The 27138-nt window shown below is 44.2% G+C and overlaps 3 protein-coding genes across 3 annotated transcripts; all 3 read right to left on the minus strand.

The window, feature by feature from the left end:
• Positions 1-1022: 1022 nt before the first annotated feature.
• LOC137878989 (microtubule-associated protein futsch-like) lies at positions 1023-11751 on the minus strand. The gene is made up of 10 exons (XM_068719540.1): positions 11604-11751; positions 9882-10027; positions 8912-8993; positions 8665-8800; positions 8353-8555; positions 8092-8228; positions 7837-7978; positions 7482-7763; positions 2356-7357; positions 1023-2216 (listed from the first exon to the last, which is right to left on the minus strand). The coding sequence occupies exons 1-10, from the start codon at positions 11727-11729 to the stop codon at positions 2179-2181; spliced, it is 6294 nt and encodes a 2097-aa protein (XP_068575641.1). The 5' UTR covers positions 11730-11751; the 3' UTR covers positions 1023-2178.
• A 554-nt stretch (positions 11752-12305) lies between these two features.
• On the minus strand, positions 12306-20203 carry cbsa (cystathionine beta-synthase a). Its single transcript, XM_068719578.1, has 15 exons — positions 20096-20203; positions 17398-17647; positions 17033-17139; positions 16698-16832; positions 16490-16569; positions 16003-16207; positions 15740-15831; positions 15505-15630; positions 15335-15419; positions 15138-15243; positions 14515-14592; positions 14275-14409; positions 13953-14061; positions 13472-13556; positions 12306-13181 (listed from the first exon to the last, which is right to left on the minus strand). Exons 2-15 carry the CDS (start codon positions 17637-17639, stop codon positions 13048-13050), a joined length of 1719 nt encoding a protein of 572 aa, XP_068575679.1. The 5' UTR covers positions 17640-17647; positions 20096-20203; the 3' UTR covers positions 12306-13047.
• Positions 20204-20911: 708 nt separating this feature from the next.
• Positions 20912-26259, minus strand: LOC137879170 (splicing factor U2AF 35 kDa subunit-like). The gene is given in 9 exon segments (XM_068719794.1): positions 20912-21174; positions 21176-21223; positions 21305-21397; positions 21860-21993; positions 22227-22325; positions 22635-22684; positions 24710-24776; positions 25037-25124; positions 26210-26259. Coding segments are annotated over 9 exon segments (687 nt in total). The 5' UTR covers positions 26254-26259; the 3' UTR covers positions 20912-21110.
• Positions 26260-27138: the final 879 nt, after the last annotated feature.

Here is a 27138-nt window from a genome sequence, read left to right on the forward strand (position 1 = left end):
ATATATATATACACATATATATATACACATATATATATATATATATATATATATATATATAGGATAACAATCAGCCACCATGTGCTGATTGTTAGAATAAAAATAAAATAAAAACTAAGGCTGTAGCAGCAAAACCCCTGAATGTACTGAACTGAGCAATTGTGTATTTTATTGCTCATGAATTAAACGTTTCATTTGTAAAATAAACAATGTGCTATTTTGACAAACCACTTGTTGCTGCTGTGTTTCCCCCCCCCCAGAAATATAACACACATAACGCACTGTGCCACTGCTCCTTTAAAGAGAACTATTGCGTGGAAACTAGAAGACTACAAATGTTGCGTTGCTCGTGTTTCAAGTGACGATCTGGTGAAAAGCAGCACACCTGTGGGGACGAACTGGACTCTTCCCGTGGTCTCCGGTTTCTTCCTCTCCCTCCTCTTTGTCGGTCTCTCTCTCTCTCTCTTCCTCTGTCTACCACAGTAAACAACATTGACTCAGACGGGAAACAAAAGAGATCACCTTTCTGTCTGGCCCTTGTGACCGTCTGCCTCCCTACTCGACTCTCTGCATCATTAGATGACTCCAGCGCATGATTAATGGAGGGTTATTCCAGTCATGCACACTTTTGGCTGCTCTGCTTACAATAATCACAGAAAATTACCCTTAAAAATGTCCTTAGTTTCAGGCAGAGAGAGGCTCCGGTCGGTGGAAGTCCAGTAAAATGTCATTTAAATTCAGATATGTCACTAGCGTGGCCCGTGGTCACGCGGTTCCTCTTGTTTTAGCTTTTAGTTTCACGTTGGCATCGGGGAGACGGACACGAGGTGAGGATTTATCTTGTCCACATAATTCAATACTCTCTCTGGTCCTCTGCAGCACTTGTCCAAACTGTCTTATCTGTTGCCAGCGCAGCGAAGCAAAACGTTCCTCCCTCTTTGGAATGAACTGCTTATTCCCGGGATGAAAACACGCACTTCTCCGCTGTATCGGATATCATTTTTGAAGTCCAACAGATAAGATGCCGTTTGAAATAAGTTTTATTTTTACTTCAAGAACAAAATATAAACCCCAGCTCCAACACCCACCTTATATAATACGTGATCGAAACTCTTCAAATATTTACAAAAGATAAAAAATAAAGGGTAAATAAATATAACCTGCGGCCTCCCGGGAACACTTTAAACGGTTTATTACTTTCTCTTTGAAGGAAAGAGAAATCACAATGTTTCTAAGGTCTTGGACAGTTCAGTCAAGATGTTTACGTGAGAAAATAAGAGTACGAGCCAGAACGTCAGCGAATAATAAACTGAACGTGATCGTGACAGAACCCGGCAAAATATGAGTGGGACACCGGCACATTTAGTAGTTGGTGGTAGTTATTGCTAAAGGAAATAGAACCTGATGGATGTGACTGGAGTCCCTCCAGTGGAGAGCAAATAATAACATCTTGTGCTTAAAAAAAAATAAAATGAAATGTTAACATAGATTGGTGGACATCGCCCCCTACTGGTCACTCAAGGCGAGGACAAGCACAGACTCAATAAAGCCCATAGGGTTATAAGAAATACAATTAGTATTTAAACAAGAATTATACAGAACATTTCCCTAAAGAAGATACAGCAACTTATCAAAATTTAGAAAATTATATGAAACCATAAGATGTTAAAATAGCAGGACTTTCGAATACTTCAATCGTCGTATAATCTCTGTCACTTTGAGAGTTGAAGCGGACAGAAATCGAGAGTGCAAAAAGCAAACAATGGCGTTATATGGCTTACTGATGTGAAAAAAATATGTATCCTAGTGATAGCAGGGGCAGCCTTGTCGTCTTGCGTCAGTGTTTTGTTTTCTTCACAGCTTTCAAGAGTCCCGACTTTAAGCCACAATTCTTAATCTCCAGGCGAAGCGGCTGGAAACAGCACGGTGGTTCCAGAGCAGGCACTTCAGTACTGGCTGTTCTGCCGACGGTCCGACTGGGATTCGGTTTCTCTTTCTCATGATTGGCTGTTTTATGTGTCCGTTACAGGCGCACACACGCTGCAGTGAAAGTCGGGCGAAACCCCTTTGAGTTCTCAAGCCTCCAGAGGTGAACGAGAGAGCTCTGACCCGCTGAGGCCCGGTCCGCCCGGTGCCTCCATGCAGCTCCACGGGTCAGTCTGTTATGCATCCAAAACGTCAGTTCACTTTGACTTTATTAGGCATGAAACCGTTACCTGAAACAGGAAAAAAAGAAAAAGAAGAGAGAACAATGACACAACTACCCAATAAGACGGTTTAACAAATGAACTTCTGTGCTTTCATTTATTAATATATAACATGCAAGTGTTTTTGGTATATTAAAGAAAGACTCACCCTCGTCATCGGAGTCGAATCCAAAGAGGCTGGAGCACTTCTGCAGCTGGAGATGACTCTGCAGATCCTCGGCGCTGTTGAAGGTTGCGAAACAGTTGGCGCACCGTTGTCTCTGCGGAGTCTTTGCGACGCAGGCCTGCTGAGGAGGGGGGCTTCTCTGAGACGAGCGGTGGGACGACGGCTCCTTCCGTCGTTTCGGCATGGTGATGTACTTCTCGTCCAGGTACGCTGTGGGAGGCGGCCGCGTGTACGGCCTGCTGCTGTACCCGGCAAGAGTGTCCCTCAGCGCGGTGGATTTAGCATCTTCCCTGGCGGCCTGTCCGTTGGTTATGACAGAGTAACCGGCGTTGCTGATCGGAGGTTGTGGCGTTTTCCCCTCTTCACCTACAGAGAGCATCTCTGCTTTCACCTCAGCGAGCGGTTGGACGTCCGTTTGTGACTTTTCCGGCTTCTCTTTGCGTCTTCTCTTGACAATCTTCGCGTCGCCGTCTTTATGGACATTCTTGCGCTTCTTACTTGCTTCGTTGGGGTCGGAGTTTTTGAGGGATTTCTTGGGTTTTTCCTTTTTTGCTGCCTGCTGTGCGTTCTCTCCAGCGGGGGGACAAGTCGCGTCCTTCGAGCCGCTGGCTGCGGCAGCAGAGACGGAGGACAGAGTTGCATCAGGAGAGCTCTCTACCGCGGCTTCAGCCTCAACCTGTAGATGCGCAGATTCCGACTTGGCTTTCTTTTTCAAAGCAAATGTTTTGCTTGCATCGCTCGGCCTTCCCTTCAGCGTTTTCTTGTCTTTATTAATCTCCTCGTGCTTCTTTTTTGTCTTGCCTGAGTCTGAAGAAGCACTGGGAGCCCTCTTCTCTTTCTTTCCCTCCGTTTTCACGAGTGATTTCTTGGATTTGTCTTGCGTCTCCTCTCCTGAGGCGGTTGGTGGTGCAGTCCTCTCATTTAAACCGGTAGCTGGGACATCAGGCACAGAGTCACCAGAGCCGCTCGGTGTCGAGTCTGGGTTTCCCGCTCTTGCCTCTGGTTCTCTGAGAGGACATTTCTTCTTGACCGTCTTTGAGTTGGCTTCACCATTTGTAACCTTGTGCTTCTTTGACTTGCTGGAGTCTGAAGAAGCCGTTTGACTTTCTTTCGGAGTGCAGCGTTTCTTCACTTTATGTAGTTTCTTAGCCGTTTTGTCTGCTGAGGTGGCGCTGATTGATTGATTGAAACTGTTTGCTGTCATAATAGCGGTGGGGGTATTATGTAAAACCCCCTTTTGTTTAGCGTGATTATTCTTCATCTGTTTGTTCATTGATTTCTTAGATTTTGATTTAATTGACGTTTCTGTAGTTTTGACTACACCTTTGACCCGCTCTTCTTCTTTTGACTCGTTGCTAACATCTGAGCTCTCTGCCGCTTTAGAGGGGTTTGCAAGCTCAGCACTTTTTTCTGGGACAGTTTGATTGATTTGACCGGAAGTCGTGTTTTCATCGTGCACGGCTTCCTTCGACTTCGCAGGACGCCCTCTTCTTTTAGGACCTTTCGTGTTTCCTTTGACCTGCTTCTTCTTGAACTTGTGCCTCGCTTTGACTTTCTGTTTTAACAACGATGATGAGATGACTTTGTGACTTTTGGTTGCATTGGTTACCTTCCTTAATGTCTGCCTTCTTCTCAGATTAGGGCCAGCGGGCTGTGAGGAAGTGTCCTTGTTAGAAAGATTCTTCAAGACGTGTGAATCCTTGGACTCATTTCGCTCTTTCGACTCCTCCTTCGACAGAGACGCACCGACAGTGGAGGGAAGAGGAGCTTGTCTTTCTGTAGAGGAGTTATGTGTAGCTTCTCCTCTTAATAAACGAGAAGCCTTCACACTCTCGGTCGTATTTACAGTAGCGGCTGCATCTTTTGGCCGGTGATCCGGTTGTTTCTTTCCATCCGGCGTGTTTTCCCCCTTTGTTGGTTCTTCTGCGTTCTTGTCTGCTTTCGTGGGTTTGGAAGCATAGTGCTCTCTTTCATGAAGGTTCAGCGCCCAGAGACAAATAAATAGCTGAGGACAACCAGGGACGCAGCACACTGCCTGCAGCGGACTGTGCCTCCTGGCGTGGCGTCTCATTTCCATTCCAGTTTTGAACCTGGACGCGCATCCCAGATGAAGACACGGATGCCGAGGAGAGAGTCTGTGTCTCTCGACGTGGTGCTGAAAATGTTCAAAACTCCACATGACCCTCATGCAACTGCTGCATTTGCCGTTTCCTACACGGAACGCCACTTCTAAAGGTTCGACCTCGCCGTAGTGATCTTCCAGAGCGTGGTAAAGGAGCGCAACGCGTTTTTTGGACAGGTCTGTAAACCAGCCGCAACCCTCCACAGGACAGCAGACTTTCTCTTGCGGGTCAACTTGTTTCTCCTCCACTTTCTCACTTTGTTTGGCGGCCGTGTTCAGGACCTGCAGGGGTTGCGTCTTCTCGGAACAGCTGGCCGCTCTGTCCACCTGTGCAGAGGAACCCATCTCTGTATCTTGGGTTTCCTGCAACCTGGAGTGTACAGCTGCATCGAAGGTCTCCTGCTGTGTAAGTGGCGGGTTAGCTTCCGGGGTCAAGGTGTCCATTTTCGGTGTGTCAAGCGCTTTCTTTTTCTCAATATGCCCGTTTACCTTGTGAACAGGAGTTTTACTATGAAGGTGCTTTGACGTGTTTTGAGTCTTTTCATCCACCGGCTTGCCGTTGGACCTCAACTGTCTGGACCCAGATGGGGTTGAATGTGGAAGGGTCGTTGATTTAAGACAGTCTGTAGATTTCCTCGGTCTCCCACTGCTGCGGCGCCCAGAAGACACGTTTGTGGTCTTAGCTTTGGCAGAGGTATCTTTGGTCTCTTGGACATCGTTACCATCTGACTCTTTAATCCGCTTCAGTTTCTCAATATGGTCAGACAGGTGCATCATGGCCAGAAGATCGTCTTTGAACATCGTCCCACAGAACATGCACTCATCCTTACGATAATGGAACATAGCATGTTCTACAACACGACTTCCCTTAAACACCTTGCTGCAGAAGGTACAACAGTACTCCAACTTGGATTCCTCCGATTCTGGTAGATCACCGTTCTCAGGTGTTTCTGGATCGAAATCCTGAGTTCCCTCCGCCTTCCCTTGCACATCAGCAACTACAGAACAGCTGGAGGTAGTTCGTAGTTTGTGAGGAACTTTGGATTTACTTCCAGATGTTGGCTCCTTGGAGGTACCGTCCTCCGGAGCTGGCTGTTTGCGATTCTCCAGATCTCGAGCGAGTGCCTCAGGTGCAAGTTCAGTTACCATTTCTGTCACTAATGTCAGAGCAGATATGTCATTTATATTGTCCTGATCTGTAGCAGTAGCACCCATTGTTCCTCCACCCGTGTCATTTTCACAAGGCACGTGTCTTTTGGGGAATTTCGGTGAAACATCTGTAACGTCCACCTCAGAGAGGCTGTTGCCGACAGCGGTGAGCACCTCTGGGCCGTCTGCTTTTGCAACAGGATTTTTGCCGGTTTCAGCCTGAGAAGAGAGCGACTTCGGTTCTTGAGACGGTGAAGGCGTGGGATCAGCAGCTCCGACGCTTGAGATGTTGGCCATATTTGAGACTGGAGGGATTTTATCAAGAACTAACATCTGATTGTTGACCAGAGGAGAAGTTTGAGAGACCTCAGCTGAAGTTGTGCTTTTGAAAGCGTCTTTAACGGCTTTAGAGACCTTATCTAAACCTGGAGACGGAGTCACTTTAGTCGCTGTCGAGGCAATAGTGACTTTCATCTCAACAGCGGACTCGACACAGAGCTCTCTTGCTGAAGCTATGGTTTGAGCTTGCAGGACTTTATCCAACATTGGGGCTTCTGTAACTTCAGACTTCTCAGAGGGCTCTCTTTCTGAAAATGTCTTTCGTGAGACTGCTTGTGTAGTTTGAGCTTGACGGACAGTTTCCAGTGCTGGGGATTTTGTACCTTCAGCTGCTTCTGCTGTTCCACCTTTAATCTCAGCGGCAGGTCTGTCACAGAGCTCTCTCTCTGAATCTTTTGGTGGACTTCCATGCACCGAGGAGCGCGTGATTGTTGAAACCGAGCCTTGAATATTGGGCCCGACGCCTTTCCCTTTCTGCCGCCGAGCGTAACAGTGCAACTGTTGCGCAAACATGGCTGCATCCCGCGCTCTCAGAATCACCTCTTTGCGGTGCACGGCCTTCGCGGGTTCGGACGTGGCGGGAATCTTCAGCGTTGGTCTGTAGAGAAGCACTTGAGGGAAACCTCTGTGTCTGTTGCAAGCGTCCTCACTAAACGTTCCCAACAGTTCATTGTCTGGTAGGGAGAGCTCAAGGACTACTTGAGGAAGGGTGGCTTGTTTGAGTGAGTCTCTTGCCATTAAATGAGAGTTTACTGAAGGTTTGTGTTTGAGCTCAACACTTTCTGACCCCTTTACGACGTTGGATCCGTGGTGCTTTTGATGTTTCAACCCATGCTTTTTCATCTTTGGAAGAACATTGTTCTCTTCAAGATTTCCTGAGTCTTCAAGAAGCCACTTGGGTTGTCTAATCCTCCGTTTTGGTGGGTTCTTCTCTGAGAGTCTTGTAGTGCGTCGAAGTTCTCCATGCCCAACAGCTACATTGTCCTGTAGTCTGTCTAGCTGCCAAAATGAACGCCTCAAAGGTTCAGGTGATGACGACCCATGGCTGCCTTTCTTCTTTCCGGTGTGGTCAACGTGGAGCCGGGTTTTTCCCGGGCCCACCTTTAATCTCTTGGATCCAGCGTCAATGTCGTGACGTCTGTCCTCTTTATGGTGCCGCTTTTTAGCCGCTGCCCCCTTACTTCCTTTCTGACACGCTGATGTGCTTGATCGGGAAGCAGGTTCTTTGGCGCAATAGCTCCGGATCCATTTGTCCTCCATGATCTCCTCGAGGTCACCACTAAGCCCCTTCTCGCTCATCAGCTTCAAACAGTTGGTCCGCAAAGCAATGAGGTTCCAAAACTCTGGGTCAAAATACAGGTCCTTCTTCAAGACCTGAGGAGAGATAGAAAAGAAGATGTTTTGGTACCACAATATGGATTAATGACGAGCAACAGTGCTCGTCGTAACTGACACTATCGCTTTTTAAATGTCACGATGTGTTTAACAGGTGCTCTACCTGCAGGGTTTCAAAGCGAACATGGTTTCTGATGGGGCTGTACTCCACGTGGTAGTCCTGATCAGGATGCATGTACAGAAGATACACCAGCTTGTAGGTCTCGACAGTGCGTTCCAGGAAGAAGATCAGAAGGGCGCACGCCCGGGCAACCTCCAGGTCATTGGGCAGCAGGCCGGCGATGGTTTTGTAGATTAGGGACTTGGTGATGACGTCGCAGGGAAGGCAAGACCCCAGGGCGTTAGCACAGAGCTCCACGCAGAACTGGATACCATCTTCACCCAGCTAGTGAGATACAAACAGGAGATTGAATATCAACGCATCCAAACAAATCTACACAGCAGATGAAATCACTCACCTCTTGCAGTATGGCTCTGATGAATGGGAAGATTGAGCTGACATTGGTGGCAGACAGCATCAGCTGGTGACTCTCCTCAAGTAGAGCTTGCTTGGATGTATTCAACCGACTGTGAAGTTTACTCCATATGAAGACAAGATCACTGCAAAGTAGGGAGTTAGAAATTGTTCTCAATGCTTTCTTAAATGGCGAGGCCTGAGTTGGTGTTATACACCGATTTCACATTACATAAGCATCAGATTTAAGTTCACTTACCACAAATAGTACATGTCTCCCCTGCGCAGCTGCTGGGAGAGGAAGGCTCTGCTGAGGGCTAGTAGCAACTCATCCTTTTCCTCGCACTCCAAACTACAGATGATATGAATTGCATCTTTACCATTAAATTCAGCCACCTGAAAAACAGAGGACAGCGAAAGCATCAGTTTCAGCCACAGATAGATCTCATACATTTTTTTTTTTGTACAATTTTTCTGAAAGACATGCAAGTCATCCGCATACAACAGCCACTCCACCCACCTCTTTGTGAAGGCGGTCGTGCTGTGAGGTTTTGAAAAGCCACGTGAGGTAGACCTGGAGGAAGAACAAGTGTTGTCCTGCCGTGGGATGCCGAGCACAACACCTAGCCAGGGCCATGGCCTCGCCGACCCGCTCACAGGATAAGAGGTAGCGCACCCGGAGCTCAAAGAACACCGGCAGCTCAGAGCTGACGCACCCGTCCACTGAGGTACCGTCAAGAAGCCAGAGGAGAGAGAGGCATGGTTTTAGTTTGGAGTGAAACCCTTTGAAATCAGGGGTACTACTACTGATGCAGAATACCATGTCACCTACCGTCACTCTGAGGTAAACTGGACTCACTGAGGATTGCCTGGAAGGCTGGGCCGGCCCAAGGCCCACCAGCCCGGACCAAACGCTCCACCTGAAGCAGGTGAACATTCTGATGCCTCGCGAGCGCCGAGTGACATTCCTGAAAGAGCATGCGGACAAATGGCTTCAAAAAGGTGCTGGTATATTAATGAATATATCAAGAGAACCATCGCCAACACTGTTCTATTGAGAAGACGCACGTCATGCTCACCTGGAATGTAACAGTGAAGTGATTCAGTGGCTCCTGGTGGAAGTCCTTCTGGTCAAAGAACAGCAGCAACTCAAAAACACTCCTGTGAGGAGATCAAAATTGTTCAGCTTGTATCTACAAATCCACATTTAAAAATAGCCAGTGTTTTTACATCCACACAAAGAATTGCATTTCTGCGAGGACTCAGATTAAAGTTATTGAGTCGGCTTAGAGAGGCAGAGGAATGCACTTAATTGGAAAGCAGAGGGAAACCCTCTGGGAGACGGGATGGAGTATTCATGGACGGAGTAAGAGTCAACAGCTGGCAGCGTGCCAGGGGTTTTTCCTGGCTCACTAATTTAGTTGCTCGAGCCAAGGAACACAATCAACTTTCAATTCCAAAAACTTTGCCATCAACTGTCCCCAAATATACACGACTATTAGAGATGTTTGACAGATATATAAAAACAAAGGTTCCACATATAATATATGTGAATATTCTTATTGTTTTGGGTTTATAATGGATTTGAATGTTTTTTTTTTTACCCTGATTATTTCCAAGTATGTTTGTTTGATAAAAACAAAAGTCTATTGTAAATGTCTTATCAACATCCAATGTCTTTTTAGAGGGTATGTACTGTCTGATGTGTTATGTGTGCTTTTCCAAGGCCACATTGTGCAAGGCCACTTCCCCAAGAGGCAATAAAAGGTTTCATTCATTCATTCACCATTAAACTGATGTGAAACTTGGACAGTTGAGCAAAACTGAACAAAGCAGGAACAAGAACACAAAAGTACACGATACTTCCAGTCTACTTTCTTTCTGATGAGGATCTCGAAGTGAGATGCTTTGGGATAAATTGAAGTGTTTTTGTTCAGGAACAATAATTTAAATTTTTTTTTTTTTTTTTAACAACGCCTCTGTCAACAGTCCCAATGTCAACTAGCTTGTAGTTAAAACTACTACTTATAAGTACATATATGTACTTACAAGGCCAGACTACTGAGTGTGTGGAGCACGTGATCACAGTTTGATGTGAAGAAGGTGGAGGCTCGAGCAAAGTAGCGGAGAGCTATCTCAAGGATCCTGAGCTGAGGCAGCGGCACCTGCCAGCGAGAGGCGTACTCCTCCACCAGCTGCACGAAGAAAAGACAAAACAAAGACAAGAATACGAGGACAATCACCAGCCTGTAACATGCCGTGATATTAGATGTTTTAACTGCAGTTCTAGGTAGCTCAGCCTAGCATTTACGCCGCGTTATCAATAGCAAACAATTGGCGCTGCAATGATTAGACAATGTTTCAAGCAAAAATGACAAAAGATTCTGTTTTCAGCCCTTAAAATATTACGATTCCCTGCTTTTCTCAGTTTTAGAACATTGTCAATCTAATATATTGGGCATTTGGACCGTTGTTTTAAAAGCATGAAGCCCTACAACCCCTTAAACACACTTTTGACTACAGTCTGCAACTACAACAGGACAGTTATTGCTCCTTAACATAATATTCAAGATTGATCTGTTAAATCCCGAAAACACAATATGCTTATGTTGCCCTCTAATGGTGGAGATCCAAGGCACCACTGGTAACCTGCGAATGTTAACTGTCAACAATATAGCACTCAGGTTTTTGTCTAATCTGTAAAACTACTAAATTAAACTGCAGTAAGTTATGAAGCACTGCATCTTTAGTTTATTTTATATTTAAAGCTGCAGACTCAGTAGTCTAGCCTGATGAATTCACCTTCATGAGTATCCAAACTATGTTTTCATACAGAGCTAAATCTCAAATGTAATGTTTGAATAGCATGCCATTAGCTCAGTAGCAAAATATGAATTTGGATTTGTCAATAGGAAACTTGAGACTTGACTATTTTCTGCTGTTTGTCTATTAAAAAAAATCTCTTCAGTGACAGTCCAAGATGGACCAACAATGCCGGACAACTGACATTTTAATGCACTTTTCCATGAGATGCACCGACTTCGCAGCATTGTGACAACTGCAGAGTGTGAGGATATCTTGTGACACCAGGAATTATGTTACAATCATGTTATAACTGCACGTCGTACAGTTGCATGGTTATTTGGAGATTTACAGACTGGGCTTTAATTATTCAAATACTTGATAATAATGCACGCTACTAATTGCATGACAACCTTAAGTGAGAGGTTAGCTAACATCAGCTAAATCCCGGAAACGATTACCAAACTTGTTAAAGACGTGCGTAAAAGTTGTCCAGTCGATAGTTTGGTAAACATTCGGCGTACTAAGCTAAACTTGCAGGAAAAAACTGGGGTAGCTGGGTTAGCATATTTAGCTTGCTAGCTGTGCAGTGAACAATCAGTCATATTGTGACAGATTTACTGACTGGCTTCGATAACGTGTAACCTGGATCTAAGACTAGGTTGCCACACACATAAAGTTTAGAGGGCGTTACCGCAATGCATTTGTTTTTAAAGCGACGACGACTCGTTAGCTAGATGCTAGAAGCCAATGCTAACGACTTGTTAGCTAGATGCTATAAGCTAATGCTAGACTCGTTAGCTAGATGTTAGAAGCTAATACTAGCCTCGTTAGCTAGATGCTAGAAGCTAATGCTAGGCTCGTTAGCTAGACGCTAAATACTAGCCGTGTAGCGGCCAGTCCGCTAACATATCTTAGCTCTTATCTTCGACAACAAGCCTGTCACCAACTTCGGCTCCGGCTCCTTACCTCGCAAAAGTCAGAGCAGAACAGTTTACTGTCGGCTCGTATATCATCACTTGAGTAACGGCTCGACAAACTGTCCAACTGTTTTTCGAGCCCCTCCAACTCGTACACACAGCCCTCCTCCGCCATACTGCCTGTCTAGCCTTGCTCGTAGCAGCCACCACACAACACACATACATTGCAAAGGCATTGACAGCGCTGATTGGTTGCTGCCAACGTAAAGGGATCTGCTCCTTTACTAGTCCAGCGGGCACCGGAGGAGGGCTCGTTAGGGGCGGAGTCTGAGCTCCGCAATTAAAACAGACGGCTTCAAATTAAGCCCCGCCAACGCGGTACTAAGAGGAGATTATTACATGCGCCACAAACCACATGGCAGACACAAACACAGCGCGTTAATGACTGTTAATATCCCGTCGTATAAACTTGGAAAATTCATAAAACTTGGCCATTAGAGCCATTCTGCTGTCAAAAAACTTAAAGTGCATACATCAGAATTAATTAACACAACTATCATTACTTTTCAAACTTATTTAATTCATATTTAATAATTATATTATCAAATATATAAATATATATATAAATATATATATATATATATATATATATATATATATATATATATAATATAAATGCAATACAATCCATTACGTCCCTCTATATATTTGCGCAATTTATAACAAAAAATAATTGTCTGAATTCAAGCAGTCAAAGAATTTCTCTAAGCTTTATTTAATCATACACATTCATTGAGGAAAAATTATGCAATACAAAACGTTTCAGACACAAACTAGATTAAATAGTCATGGCAACATTGCAGTTACGTCACAGGCGCTGTGGAAAAAGGAAATGGTAAGATCACCACATGATTTTAAAGAAATCAGATTACCATCCGCATGTATTACTGTTTTTGTGTTTGCACAACATAAATTAAAAGGCAACACATCATGAGCATCACTGGAAAGATAATGTGCGTATGTACAGCAGCTATCTACTTGTCTATTCTTTGTAAATTAAATGAATGTGGCTTTTATACTATCTTGTCATATATTTGATGTTTGATGGATACAAAAGGCCACAGCGAAACCATCTTGTACTGTGCAGACAAATAAATCAGCGACACAGATGCCTCTATCCAAGACTCTGATAAAAAACAGAAAACTTTCTACAAGTTACAAACTTAAAAAGATTTGTTTTGAGCACTACAACCAAGTAATAATCAACTGTTTCAATAATAAGAAACCCTATAACAAGTTGACATAGTGGGAAGACATATTTTGCTGATTAGAGCATAAGACGCCAGTTAAAAATTTAAATTTGTATCTTTTAAATACGCAACCTCAATCAAAAACCTTCACAAGATTATTTTCCATGTTTAAGACATATCTACCAAACTGTTTATTGCATTTGTTGTGTAAGCGTGAGAAATGTACAAGTGGTTTGGATCAGTTCAGTTCAGCTCGTCGGTGGACTCCGACATGGATCGCTCTCTCCTTTCCCGGCCCGTGACAAAGTTGAGCAGGTCAACGGCCGTCACCACCCCGAAAACCATCTGCTTCAGACACGGAGAGCCGTCCGTCAAGTCTGGTGAAAGAACAGCACGGAAGAGAGCGTGATGAAGATGAGCAGAAAGATGGCAAGACTGTCGCAAGGTAGCAGACTACCCTGCTTGAGGAGTTGTCACCCTCTATTTCCAAAAGCTTCATGTTCCTGCTGTTCGGCTACAGTGTGTTTTTCCACACTACCACTGGGGGGAGCCAAAGCTAAACATTTAGCATTTAGTTTATCAGATTTTGGGGCTCAAGACAGAAGCACGGAGAGCTCAGGTGAATGACGGCATTTGAAAGAAGGAAGTGTGTGCATACTGTACTTACATTGGATCTGTTCATGTACCACCAGGGCAAAGTGGTCAGTCTCCAGAATGCGGGATAACTTTCCCAAATTATCAGTCAGACGGATCTAAGAAAAAAAAAAAAGAAACGCCTTAATGAGGACAATAAATAAAACGAACAATAACTTGTGATCAAGTGGCATGTAACGTATTGGCTCAGGAAGAAATGTGCCAACAATTTATTTTATTTTTTAATTACAGTTGCTTGGCGGAATTAAATGATAGAAATCTGGTTTTACAATCTATTTTGGATCAACTCCAGTCAAAACATCACAGTTGGACTTTGTCGTTTTTTCACACCCTGACTTGATAAACACCCTTTAAAGCCTTTCCACGCCCCTAAACTGGTTTGTCTCATTGGCTGCTGCTGTCAGCCAATCAGAATGAAGAATTTAGTCTTCAATTTCAGCCTTTACTTTGTTTAGGAAACATCCCGAGAGCATCACGAACAGTTAGTGCCTGACCTGTTTGAACTGCTTGTAGAGCACTTTGCTGACGGGGTCTGACACCTTGATCTTCCCTGCTAGAATGCAGGCCAACATGTTCCCCAAAGTCACCATGCCCAGGATTAACCTGTACACACACACACACACACACACACACACACACACACACACACACACACACACACACACACACACACACACACACACACACACACACACACACACACACACACACACGCACACGCACACAAGGTGAAGTTAAAGCCTTTGCAGAGCACAACAAGGCGCTGCAATAAAACACAAAAGGTCCAGACATGCAGAATTTCTGCATGACTCTCACCCAGCCTCGTCCACCACGGGCGCCTGGTCGAAGCCCTTCTCCTTCAGGATTTTGATGGTCCTCTGGCATGTGACGGTAGGCTGCACGGTGAGCGGGGCGGACAGGTTCAAACCCTGCAGCTTCAGGTTCCACCACCTGACGAACAGAGAGAAATGAGAGGGGTCTTAAAGCGACACCCCATGGAGGAGGTTTGCACAAGAGGAGAATACAGCCTGTAATATCTCACACACACACACACACCATGGTTTTTTCACCATGAGGTCCTCCTCACTCAGGAAGCCCTTCTGGACCATCCACTTGTCACTCAGGAACTTGGACCTAGAGGGGGAAAAAAAAAATCATATTTGCTTTATCTGTGTTTACACAATAAAGATCTGTCAAGACCAACAACCAGCGATTGTTGGTATATTTGTCGCCCCACATTCCATTTTTTTAGAGAATGCAATCGTGGAAGAGCTGTAAAGACTGAGGAAAAAGAGTCTGATGATGAAAGATGCCTTGACTTGCAGCTTCCGAATGAACGAACAGGCGGGAAAAATATAATCTATGCTATTCAATGACGCACAGCTGCACATACAGTTTTGATTATCAGTTATTAGTGATTAGACGCTGCTTTTCAGCACCAATCGATCGGACGGCAACCATTAAAGGCGGCTTAGCTGTCTTTTAGTCATTGCCATGTTTTGTGAAAGGCTCATTGGATATAAGTGCAGTCTGCTGCCCAGATGTTGGTGCTGCTTTAACCATGAATGTTAACATAATTATTGTAAATATTCCAGGAAACGCCTTATTTAAACCCGAGGATCACTATTTGACATTACAGAAATAGACTGTGTGGTGGTTTGACACATGGGGAATCTCACATGTAGTTGCGGACGGAGTCTGGCAGGATGACCACACAGCGCTGGCCCTCCTTCAGCTCTTTGGCGACGTTCACCGCAGCTGCCATGGCCGTCCCAGAGCTGCCGCCTGTCACAGAGAAAGAGCCAAAAGGTGAGCCGACGTCATGACCCCGATGGCTCGTCTGGCATTTGTGTTGGCGGGAACCTGAGCGACCTACCGCACAGCAGGCCCTCGTCTCTCATCAGCATGCGAGACATGTTGAAGGACTCCTCGTCGTCTGACTTGTACCAGATATCAACTACCTGAAGAGAGAAAAAAAGAAATATTACATTGTGACGTAAGAAAAAGGGAAGTAAGAAACTAAAAAAAGAGGCTCCTGGAACTCACGGATCTGTCGAGCACGGTGGGGATGAAGTCGTACCCGATGCCCTCCACCTCGTACTGGGTCTTATCGGTCTTGTTCAGCTCCTCGGGCTCCGCCAGGATGGAGCCTTCTGGGTCAACACCAACAATCTGCAGACAGCACACAAACCACTCGTAAACAACGAGCAGCTCAACAGACAGTCAGCAATGTGATGTTAGAAACCGGTGAGTATTTGACTTCTGGACAGACACAACTTACTTTGATGTTGGGGCATCGTTCTTTAAGTTTGCGGGCGACGCCCGTGATCGTCCCCCCTGTTCCTGCTCCCACCACCAGCATGTCCAGTTTACCTTTAAGGAGGGGGAGGAGTTAAGTGAACATTCAGGATTACTCTGATTAAAATATACTTACACGGAGGCAACAAACTGTACATTTGTATTCTTGAGAAGAAATATACAAGATATAAACAATCTTCAAGATTTTATGATTACGACAGTGTGGTGGGTAAAAGCTGCTCGTACCGTCACACTGCTCCAGGATCTCCTCGGCTGTGGTGTCGTAGTGGGCCAGAGGATTGCTCGGGTTACGGTACTGGTCCAGGATGTGAGAGTTGGGGATCTCGTTTTTAAGGCGCCACGCGACGCCGACGTGAGACTCCGGTGAATCGAAGCGAGCGCTGGTGGGTGTGCGGACGATCTCGGCTCCAAGCGCCCTCAAAACATCCACCTGTCGAGAAAAAGAAACGGAAAAAGCTGAGCAAATTTGCCATTGTGACCAAATGAGACATGAACTGAATGGTTTGTCAAATAGCATCTGCAAAAGCATGATGTGCACTTCTATTAGCCCTACATTACAATTCAGCTACCCCAATTTAGATATGAGCATCTCTGCAGCTTTGTCAGCTGAAAACAAAAAAGACGCAATGTCGCAACAATGTGCATTTAGCAGAAGTCGTGAGGACTTTAAAAGAATGCAAGAGTGATAGTTTCATTGTGACTGAGAGCTCACCTTCTCCATGCTCATTTTCTCAGGCATGACAATGATGCAGCGGTAGCCTTTTACAGCTGCAGCCAGGGCCAATCCGATACCTAAAACAAACACACACACACATACAGACATTTATGACACTGCTGCTTTCAACTAAGTAACATACCACTTGTACCTTTAAATAACTCCCCCCCCCCCCCCCCCCATAGCAACACGTGCAGATAATTACCAGTGTTTCCAGAGGTGGGCTCTATAATGGTGTCTCCAGGCTTGAGGAGGCCGGCTCTCTCGGCATCCTCCACCATCCGCAGGCTGATCCTGTCCTTGACACTCCCGCCAGCATTGAAGTACTCACACTTGGCCACTACAAAACACACACACACACACACACACACACACACACACACACGCAACAGAAATATTTATTACATCAGACTAAATGATGCATTGCACCCTGAAGTGCCTTCCGTTAGATTCAAAAAGTCACGCGTGTGCTTAGTGCCAACGAGCAAACAACGGCCACACCTACTGTCTGACGGGACAATGTGTCTGGGCTTGACTCACATAATTCGCATTTGAGTCCAAACACTTTGGGGATCTTGTTGATGCGGACCAGGGGCGTGTCACCGATCCTGTGCAGGATGTTTGGTAGAATGGTTGGAGCGACGACTCTGGGAGGAGAAAGAGGGAGAAGGAATACATTTAGAGACGCTGCAAAGATAATCACACTAATAACTTCACTCGACGGGTTTTCGTCCTGGTCCGACAAGCCTGAGATAACGACACCTGTTCACACTCGTTTCTGGCCTGGAGAGTTGGTTTGAGCCACCCCCCCGTGGGTTTGAACAAACTGAATGCCACTGGTTCAAACAAAGCAATGCAATGCACAATAACGCAAACGTTTTTAAGTGCACGTTCAAACCACCGACCGTGGGACTTGTGCGTGAGGGGACTCGGCTTGCGAGGCTCCCAGGCTCCACGTGCAGCGGCTGGGGAGGTCGGGCCGGATCCATTTCCTCTCGGCGGCGACGTTCTTTGTGTCGACGCTGTTCAGCGGGAACAAATCCTCCCGGAGTTTGCCCTCCCCGTTGCTGTGGGTGAGCAGCTTGGCGGCGTGAGGGCACACGGGGGGCTTGACGGTGGTCTCTTTGGTTGAGGGGACAGACGGCATGGCTCGCCCTGGACAAAGCAGAGGACATAGGTTTATGGAATCACTTTTTATGTATACATAGAAACCTTCGGCTGGTTCGAGGCTCATATTTCATCCTCAACACATCGATACGTTACCACATGTCAGCAGCACCCAGTGGAAAACAAACAGCGAGCCGCTCCTTCCTTCCATTAACGCTGAGTCATACCAGCACCAATAAATAAAGCTTCATCATGCTTAACCAAGCGCTTTGGCAGCTTCCCCCACACCCTTTGCTCTCCTTCCCACACACACACACACACACTCACACCTGAGTATTTCTAACGTGGTGAGCAAACAAATTAGTCAAATAGATTCCGCTTTCATCAGTGCGTTGTGAAAAAAACCCAGAAGTGAAAGTAGTAGAAAGTTCCTGATGGTTGGCTGATCAAGCTTTTGCCAATATTGCATCATTCACTATATGTATTAAGAGCTAAAAACTCATACTGCGTATGTCAAATGCACAGTGTATTTATCTGCCTCACATTATCTTTGTGTTTGTGAATGAAAACCTAAACTGACTTAATCACCCGTCATTACCGGGTGTAAAATGTTGTAAAGGTCACAAATGTGTAACTAAAGGTTCAACATTATCTTCAGCGGGAGTTCATTCTGAGTGGACTGAAGTGGAAAAGCTGTCATTTGACGGGACATAAATCTGCAACTATTTTCATAGTTTATTAATACTTTAAATCATTTATCAAGCAAAAATGCAAACAAATTCCCAGGTCCAGCTTCTAAATTGTGTGGATTTGTAGTTGATTTTCACTTTGGGCTTAATAAAAAGCTTTTTATCTGGCATTTTACTGACCAATTGATTCATTGGCAAGATAATCTGCAGGTTAATAATACGATAATAACAACATGAAAGATCAGATCTTTAAACCCCTACACATTTTGACGTAGATGTTTTCTTTACTTATTAATACGCGCATTGGGTTTCTCTGTCCGGCAGAAAGGCGCAGCAGATGAACCTTCACTAATGCACAGCGCACACAGCGAGGCCAGATGTTGAAACCCTCTTTGGCTGAATCATCACACTGAAAAGAACTTAAGCAAACAGCTCTGCGTGGGAGAGAAAACTGCCCTGAGACCTGCTGCTTTAGGGTTAGTGAAGCACTTTGAAATGCAATGTTATACGAGGACTCCTGTTTAATTTGCTTTTTATCAAATTTGAAAAGACACTGAAACCAACACATGTTACTTCCCTTCTTTAGATCAGACCTCTGCAGCCACTAGACGTCTCACTGCTAGTTAAGGTGGCAAATGTAGGGAAGAGTAGGTGGTATCTGGTGACCATACAAGGTTCAGGGGGGGGCAATGTGATCCTCCAGTGAGAGCACATGTGGCACTGAGCCCAGGCTGCATGGCAGAAAAGACTTGCAGAGGGTTTAACAAGGATAAAGTGAATTCTTTTTCAAGAAACAAATCCTCAAATTCCAACCAGGCTGAAGAAACACAGAGCTGAAATCACCTGATGTGAGCCTGGCAACATTCTGTAACATTCCCCCTTCATCACACCCGCTCATCTGCTTACGTTGGAGCGTTTCTAATCTCCTCTGGTATGTTCAGAGCTCTTACAGCATAATGGAAACGGCAGCAGTAGATGTTTAGGCAATTAAACAAATTGTCAGACAACTGCTCTGCCAGCAACAATCTATGAGCGGGTGAAGGGCACAGGAAGAGCAGACTATAGATATTCACTCAGCCATAGCAAATGGGAGGACAAAATGTCAGCAGCAGGAATGCTGGCAGTAAAAGCCACAATGTAAAACAGCAGGAAACATACACCTGGAAACCCACCCCCCCACACACACACATGGTCAGGAGCTCACGTACTAGAAACCAGGTGTAACGTTACTGTGATTAAAAGCTGTCAGAGGAAAACAAAGTGTGAACGCTGATTAAGGTGCTATAATAGAGCTTAAACGAAATAATCCTATCGTACAGTCATTTGTTTTAAAGGCAAAATGCCCATAATGCACTGGTTCCAGCTGATGAAATGTAAATATGTCGCTGCTCTTTGTCGTTTTTTACAATAACAAACATTTATTTGGAATTTGAACAGCTGATCAGACAAAATAAGGGCATGCAATTGAATTCGTCACTGTTGTAAACCAAAGGCTTAATCGCTTTACCGATCAACATAAAGGTCACATGAACAGTCTGCTGCAACCATATAATTTATAACCGCACTACAGTAATAACATCCGGTAGTAATGTAACAGGGAAAGTGGAAGTCAGAATAAAAGGAAGCTGATTTAAAAAGCAGAAAAAATAAGCGATAAACCATAATATCTGACAAACGGTGCAACAAAAAATGGTTCCTGCGCAGCTCCGATGTTGCATCACTCTCAGGCTCTCAGTCACCAAGCGTCACAGTGATTTACATATTTCCATCAGCATTTATTCTCATCTATTTGCTAATTCCCACTCACCTTATGATTTAATGACTCCTGTAAAAGAAATAGAAATCACGGAGGACTCCGGTGTGAACGCGCAGCCAGTACAACAATGCGGAGGAAGCGCCTCCCGACAAAGACACACGTGGATCTAACGAAAGGGGAGGTGCTCAAAGTTTTACCCCCGTCTCTGATTGGCTGCGGCGAGGGCGTCTGTTTGGTATGATCCACCAATCAGAGCAAAGATTTAGCTATCAGGGTTTGGGGACACGCCCCTAAAGTCAGCAGCGCCATCTGTTTACCTTTTATTGACTGTGTGTACTTCTGACGCATGTGACATCTTGAGCACTTCTCATGTGTTGGTGCCAAAATATTAACTATATATATATATATATATATATATATATATATATATATATATATATATATATATATATATAATGTGAATGTTATTTCTGGCAAAGTTTGAGAATTTATACCAGAGTTTTGGTAAACTCAAATTACAGTTCTAGTAACATGCGTTAAGATACATTTATATCTATTATGAAATGCATGAACATTTTGCATTTGAAACTGGTTATCAATTTGAATCTAAAATGCCGTGACCAGTTTGAAGACTATCCAAAGTTTAAGCGTAATAAAAGAGAGGTGACGAGCAGCAAATGATCATCATCAGTATAATAAAGAACATTTTAATATATATATATATATATATATATATATATATATATATATATATATATGTCTTTCCAAAAACAGGAACATGTTGCATGCAGTTTACCAATAATCAGCCCCTTCCTGATATAAAAGAGCTCTCCATAAGAAATAACCTCATGTTCATATAAGCAAGTGCAGAGTTACAAATCTGTTTTATTGAGAAAGCGACACAAGCTTGTCTTAAAAAAAGGGAATAAAAGAAAAACACTTTCAACGATTCACCAATAAAGAAAAATAACTTTGTCATCACTGCTGGGGTCAGGAGGGGGATGTGTGTGTGTGTGTGTGGGGGGGGGGGGGGTGTGGTAGGACATCGGGTCGGTCTTGGCTTCTTTCAGAACCTTCCAGAGCGCTCTCGGTCCCTCGACCGTCTCGGCCTCTCGCGCTCCCCGCCGCCGGTCCCTCGAGCGGGAGCGTCTTTCCCGGGAGCGCGATCCCGAGCGGTTCCTGGTGGGAGAGAAGAAACACATTCACCGACGGATCCTAATCGATCCAATGTCAACGTTAAGCGTTCGGATATTTCTGTACCCTTTCCTGCGGCGGCCGTACAACTCCCTTCGAAGTTCCCGCGATATGGGTTTCAGGTGCATGAAGTTGCAGAAGCCCCCTCGGGTACACTCTCTGTGGGAAGAGACGGCGCAGGGTTAAACTTGCTCGGCTTGCATTTGGTGAAGCATTGCCAAGAGGAAAAGTTGGCTCTTAATACATAACACATGCTGAGGAGCAGAGCCAGCCCCCCCCCCCCCCCCCCAGTCTATCTTATCACTTGCAGAGCAAACAACCCACTGATCCAATGGAAAAACACTGAAGGACCCATAAAGGAACTGTGCAGCGACAAAGTTTCTCTTTGCATTTAACAGAAAATGTGATGATTCGGACAGTGGCCCTGCAGCTGTCATGTTTGCGGTGCTCTGCTGAAGGGCACGTGTCATCTTCAGGCCCATATCGTGTCAGTTGACACCCCAAACAAGCGTACGCAGACTTGCTTCTAAGCAGTCTGCAGCTGGCTGGACATGTCGTGGTCACACTCATTGTATTAAAAAAGGACTTCTTACATTAGAGGACATATCAGGTGTCACTCACCCCATTTCATACTGGCGGCAGCACGCTTCCCTAAAGTCAGTGACGGGGGAGAGCTCTGCGTGGATGGGTTGGGCGTTGAACCAGCGATTATTCAGGTCCATGACTGCTTTCTCTGCATCCTCCTCGCGACGAAACTACACAGAGAGAGAGAGCACACGGTGTTAAGATCAGTGAGGGCGGCTGAGGATAAGCGGCGTGTAAACTTACCATAGAAGCTCCCTCTATAGGTTCGACTACATTGAGCCGCCCCCCTCTCTCTCTCTCTCTCTCTCTCTCTCTCTCTCTCTCTCTCTCTCTCTCTCTCTCTCTCTCTCTCTCTCTCTCTCTCTCTCTCTCTCTCATGGAGACATTTAGACCGATTACCAACCTTAACGTAGACGTTTCCGACAAGGTGGTCGCCCAAGTTGTCGCACACGTTCATCTCCTCCACCTCGCCGTACTTCTCCTCCATCTCCGTGAACACCTCCTGTATCGGAAATTAGAGAGGAAGAAAAACAAACAGAGAAAAGTTAACAACAGGCTTTTTACTGCTTAGTTTTAATTATATGATAACAACACCACAGATAATAGACAATAAACTGAAGGTAATCTCTGATATGTAAAAGCAGCTGTTTCATATCCCTCCTGTGTAAATAGTAGCTCCTGAATGACTCTTGCTTCGGCACAAACTGAATACATTTTGAGCCGCACCCCCCCCCCCCCCCCCCCCCCCCCCCCCGACACATCGCGCTACACGTGGAATGAAGGCGAGACGGCGGCACAAAAGGCCACTGACCTCGAAGAACTCGTCGTAGTGCTCCTGCATTTCCACATCGCTGACGGCGCCTACAAAAAACAAGGGACAGTCAGGGCGACGCCAAACGGACAAAAGACTTTTAACAAAGAAATCTGAACTGTGGCAACATCAACATGAAACGTCTTGCTATGATAGTCACACCCTGTAAACAGTGAAAAGGTGAAGAGTCTGTGTGTTATATGTTACTCTCTCCCAACTTATTTCACAGAAGCAAATGAAAAACTAGAGCTGACCCTGTTTTGTTTTTTCCCCCCTCCTGGTTAGTGGGGTTTTACTTTGAAAAGATTTGCCAATCTGTTTGTGTAACTATGTGTACATCATGTGCAGAGGGGCCGTGACGTAACACCGCAGAACGTATTTGTACTATTCCACCGCTTCATGACAACACTTGGCCGTAACATGAAGAGAGAGTTTAAATACGTGGAGGACAGCGCTAGTAGAAACCTGCTTCAATCAATCAGGTGGTGTAAACTGTGACGTGTGAAGCAAAGAACACAGGAACAGGAAGTTCATTATGCCGTTTGAGGTCCAACACATCTGTTTCACATCAGCAAAATGAAGGACCTGACACCAAAACACACTAAGTTAGATTGACCTGGTGTTCTATCTCCAGGAAATGATGTGCTAAGACATCTCTGGAGGATATGTTCCTACACTAAGCCAAATTTGTGTGGGGAGGTGTGGTACAGTAAATTAAGTGCTGGAGGGTCCTGCAGATGAAGGGAGAACTTACAGTGTAAACCATCAGCAGACTGGGCAGAGTTTTGAAGGTTATGAAGGTAAATGTTCAAGAGGGAAATGGTCTGAAATACAAAACGTAAACTTCTGTGACATAAATCAACCAAAATAAAGAGCTGAGGAGGAAAAATGTTTGATTAGAATTTGTTTCTGTCAGTAAATTGCGGTGCTGTCAGTTCCGGGTCTTAATTATGTGATGGATACAAATCTCAGAAATGGCCACTCTGTTGTTATTATTGGAAGAGAAGCTTATTTCCCCCCTCACTGTTTAAGATATGTGCTCCTTTCCCTCTACTTTTAGCATTTGCTTTCTTTTACATTTGTATAATATTACAGATAATTGGATGAAAACGGGCTTCACATGTGTATTCTTGGCTTATGTTCGAGGCTATGGCATAAAGACGGTCAAAGAAACAAAAACAACCCAACACATAGTGAGGTCACACGTTTGTATACAAGCTGAAACGTTTCAGGAAAGAGGCCCACTTTTGTCTTGCTTCTTATCGTGTTTTTAATTATAAGAAACAAACTTTATTTATGATCCCATATCATTTACTGCTCCAACACAACTCTAAGTTACTCATTCACAATAACGGACCACATCTACCGGCTGATAAATTACTCTTTAATTAAGAGTTGTCTGTCCGTATAATTAGGCACTGAATGGAAGTGAATAGCCTCGAGCGGTATCCTAAAAAAAAGACGTTAAAACATCAAATTGTCCAGAATTGTGTCACATGGGCGCAACCACATCTGCATGCAACATTCAAGATACGAAAGCAAAAAATACTAAAGAATAAAATCCTTTGAATCGTCCACAGGTACCGGTTATATTTAAACATCAAATGGAACCAAGAGGTAATTTAAATGGGTTGAAACGGTGGTAAGCGCTGAAGCTATGGCAGACTGAATGCAATGCTTTCAAATACGCCGGATGTGTAGTTCACGTGTGGGGCACCGGAGGAAAACGCACACAAGTCAGTGACACTTACCTGCATGAGAGGCACTGCTTCAGCTCCACGGGGGCCGGGCTCAACACATTTACTGAACACACACACACACACACACACACCGCTCTAAACATTTCATAACCAGCACAGCCTGGAAGAACCATGAGCAGGTGTTTGCGCTTCTCTGTTGGTTTTAGGTAATGCCTGACGAATCACTAAATATTTGGTTTTGGGATACTTGGGAGCTAATAGGGTCACAACCCGGGTCTCCAGTTAACAGGGCTGAAGCAGTACCTAACATCTGTTGTTGTACGTGAGCAAAAAAAAATACAGAAAGGCGAGGCTGCTGACAAATCTGTAACTTACAGCGCGAAGCGTCGGCCGTCTGTGCACTGTTCTGGGGATTACGGTAGATGTTCTGAATCAAGATGGTCTGCAGGAGAAAGAGCAAAGCAGCACGTGATCAGACAGCCTCCTTTTGTTTCTTGCTACTTCTGATCGTCGACTTCTAGTCAAGCTTGTAAAAAAAAAAAATGTCTTTTGATAGATACGCAGGCACAACATCCTGAGAAGAAAGTGATGATTGCGTCTGGTGTGGTCTATATCAAAGCTGCTTCCACAAATGCAGCATGTTTACCATTAACAGCGATACGTCACAGTGTTCTCAGAGGAACACTTTGATGGGATCCTCACCTGGCTGAAGGTCGGTTTGTTGTGCAATCTCGAGCAGCGGTCTCCATGTCTGCAAGCGCCAATTTTAAAATAAAAGGAGCAGTTGACCCTGGAACAGAAGAAAAAGAAACATCAGACTTTTGTGTCATTTGGTTCGGTAGAGGATCAGAATGTTCCAACTTCTCCAGCCTTTCTGTCGCTACGAACAGGACAAAAACATGTCTATTCTTTTGTTAAAGGCACTGTAGTGTCGCGACTAGAGTGTATTTGTTGGGACTATTTCCAGCTGTGGATTTTGTGCACTAATGAGTTTTATTATTTATACATTTGTTACCTACCCAAGTAAGATAAGATAACATAAGATAAGATAATCCTTTATTACTGCACTGGGGGAATTTACAGGATTACAGCAGCATAGTGGATATAATGTATATAATAATATATACATACATATATAGTGCAAACAAGAGACATAGTAAAAAAGTATAAATAAGTAATAAAATATTCTATATTATATATTATATACAGACAGAATAGTTATAATATATATATATATATATATATATAGATAGTGCAAACAAGAAACATAGTAAAAAAATAATATTCTAAATAAGTAATAATAATAAAACAGTAATTATAATAATAAAATAGTAATAATAATAAAACAGTAAAGAATATTAAATATAAAAATAATTAAAACAGTAAAAAAATCCAGAATAACTAAAATATTATATATACAGACAGAATGATGTCTGTGTTGCAATATTATATATACAGACAGTTGCAATATTATATATACAGACATAATAACTGTAGTATTGCACAGTGTATTTATAATAGTGTTTAATTAGTGTTTAGTAATAGAACTAGACCACATCAACTAGTTGTGTTTTGGGAGTTAATTTACATCAATGCTGTATTAAATATCAGATCACACTACTCCACTAGTTAACTGACAACGTGACTGTTCACACAGCAGCTGCAGGTTATCTGAGGTTCCTTCCTGAGGTTCATTCAATGTGTGTTAGCTCGGAGTTAGCTTCCTGTGGCTACTGTTAGCTTGACTGCAGCGTTCTGCGGCGCTGCGGCTACAAGCTGAGGCCAGCGGGCGAAGAAGAAGCAAAGCTGCATGCATAGTTATTATAACATGCGTCGTTTGGGCGACCACTACAATACATATTAGATAAAACTTACTTGTCTTTCTCTGTGCCGAAAATGGACGCCAGATACTCCGCCATTTTCGGCTCGTAGGGGACGTAAGGACCCTACGTCATTACGTAAAAAGTAGTGCGACTGCGCAAGACACCACCGTCCAATAACATGCACTGACACTGAACGCCACACGATGGCGCCATTGTTCCAGAAACATATAGTCGTTTCTCAACAACAAGGATTTTATTATTATCTTAAATAACCCTACTATATAATACTATAACACCTTATTCTGAGTATTTTTACAGTGAGGTATTGTTACTTTTACTTAGGTAAAGGATCTGAATACGTGTGTACTTTAATTCCACTAAAATGATCTCATAAAGCAAGGTTTTATATGAAAAAATAGTAAGCTACTATAATAAGCTCATCATAAACTCATATAATGCATTGTTAGGGCCACCTACAATATGACAACTTGTTAAAGGTGGGCGTCAATGTTTTTACTGCTACTCTTAAATGGGTAAACATTTAAACACAGCGCTTTAATTGGGGTATTCATCTAGATTTTGTTACGCTCATTTCTCCAGAGACACTTACACAAGACAGATTAAAAGAAGAAAATGTGGATCCTACATATCCCATAATACAGCTCTATAATATCTATTTAACCCTGACATCATCAGGGTTCATTTTCAGATATTAGAAATCTCCATATATAGAGCCACAGAAGACTTTAAACATCCCGCTAAATAAAGTCTGTGACAAATAAACTGAACTTCATGTGTAAAACTGGTGTAGTCATCCTTTAAACCTGAATGAGGCAGACTCATTGACAGATAACCAGTCCACGGGCTGATGGCGTTGCCCGACAGCAACCGCACACACACACACACACACACACACACACACACACACACACACACACACACACACACACACACACACACACACACTTCAACAGATTAGGC

Source organism: Cebidichthys violaceus, unplaced genomic scaffold (assembly GCF_023349555.1).
Source record: "Cebidichthys violaceus isolate CVI_PGR_0920_01 unplaced genomic scaffold, fCebVio1.0.p SCAF_24, whole genome shotgun sequence".
Taxonomy (NCBI): domain Eukaryota; kingdom Metazoa; phylum Chordata; class Actinopteri; order Perciformes; family Stichaeidae; genus Cebidichthys; species Cebidichthys violaceus.

Coding starts and splice junctions, on each gene's coding strand:
- cbsa (XM_068719578.1), bottom strand. CDS start 17,639: ATGCCGTCTGTCCCCTCAACCAAAGAGACCACCGTCAAGCCCCCCGTG. Junction 16,208..16,489: donor AGAAAATGAGCATGGAGAAG/GTGAGCTCTCAG, acceptor TTTTCTCGACAG/GTGGATGTTTTGAGGGCGCT. Junction 14,593..15,137: donor GACTCCGTCCGCAACTACAT/GTGAGATTCCCC, acceptor TTCCCCCTCTAG/GTCCAAGTTCCTGAGTGACA.
- LOC137878989 (XM_068719540.1), bottom strand. CDS start 11,729: ATGGCGGAGGAGGGCTGTGTGTACGAGTTGGAGGGGCTCGAAAAACAG. Junction 7,979..8,091: donor GGAGACATGTACTATTTGTG/GTAAGTGAACTT, acceptor CCTACTTTGCAG/TGATCTTGTCTTCATATGGA. Junction 7,764..7,836: donor TCAGAGCCATACTGCAAGAG/GTGAGTGATTTC, acceptor GTATCTCACTAG/CTGGGTGAAGATGGTATCCA.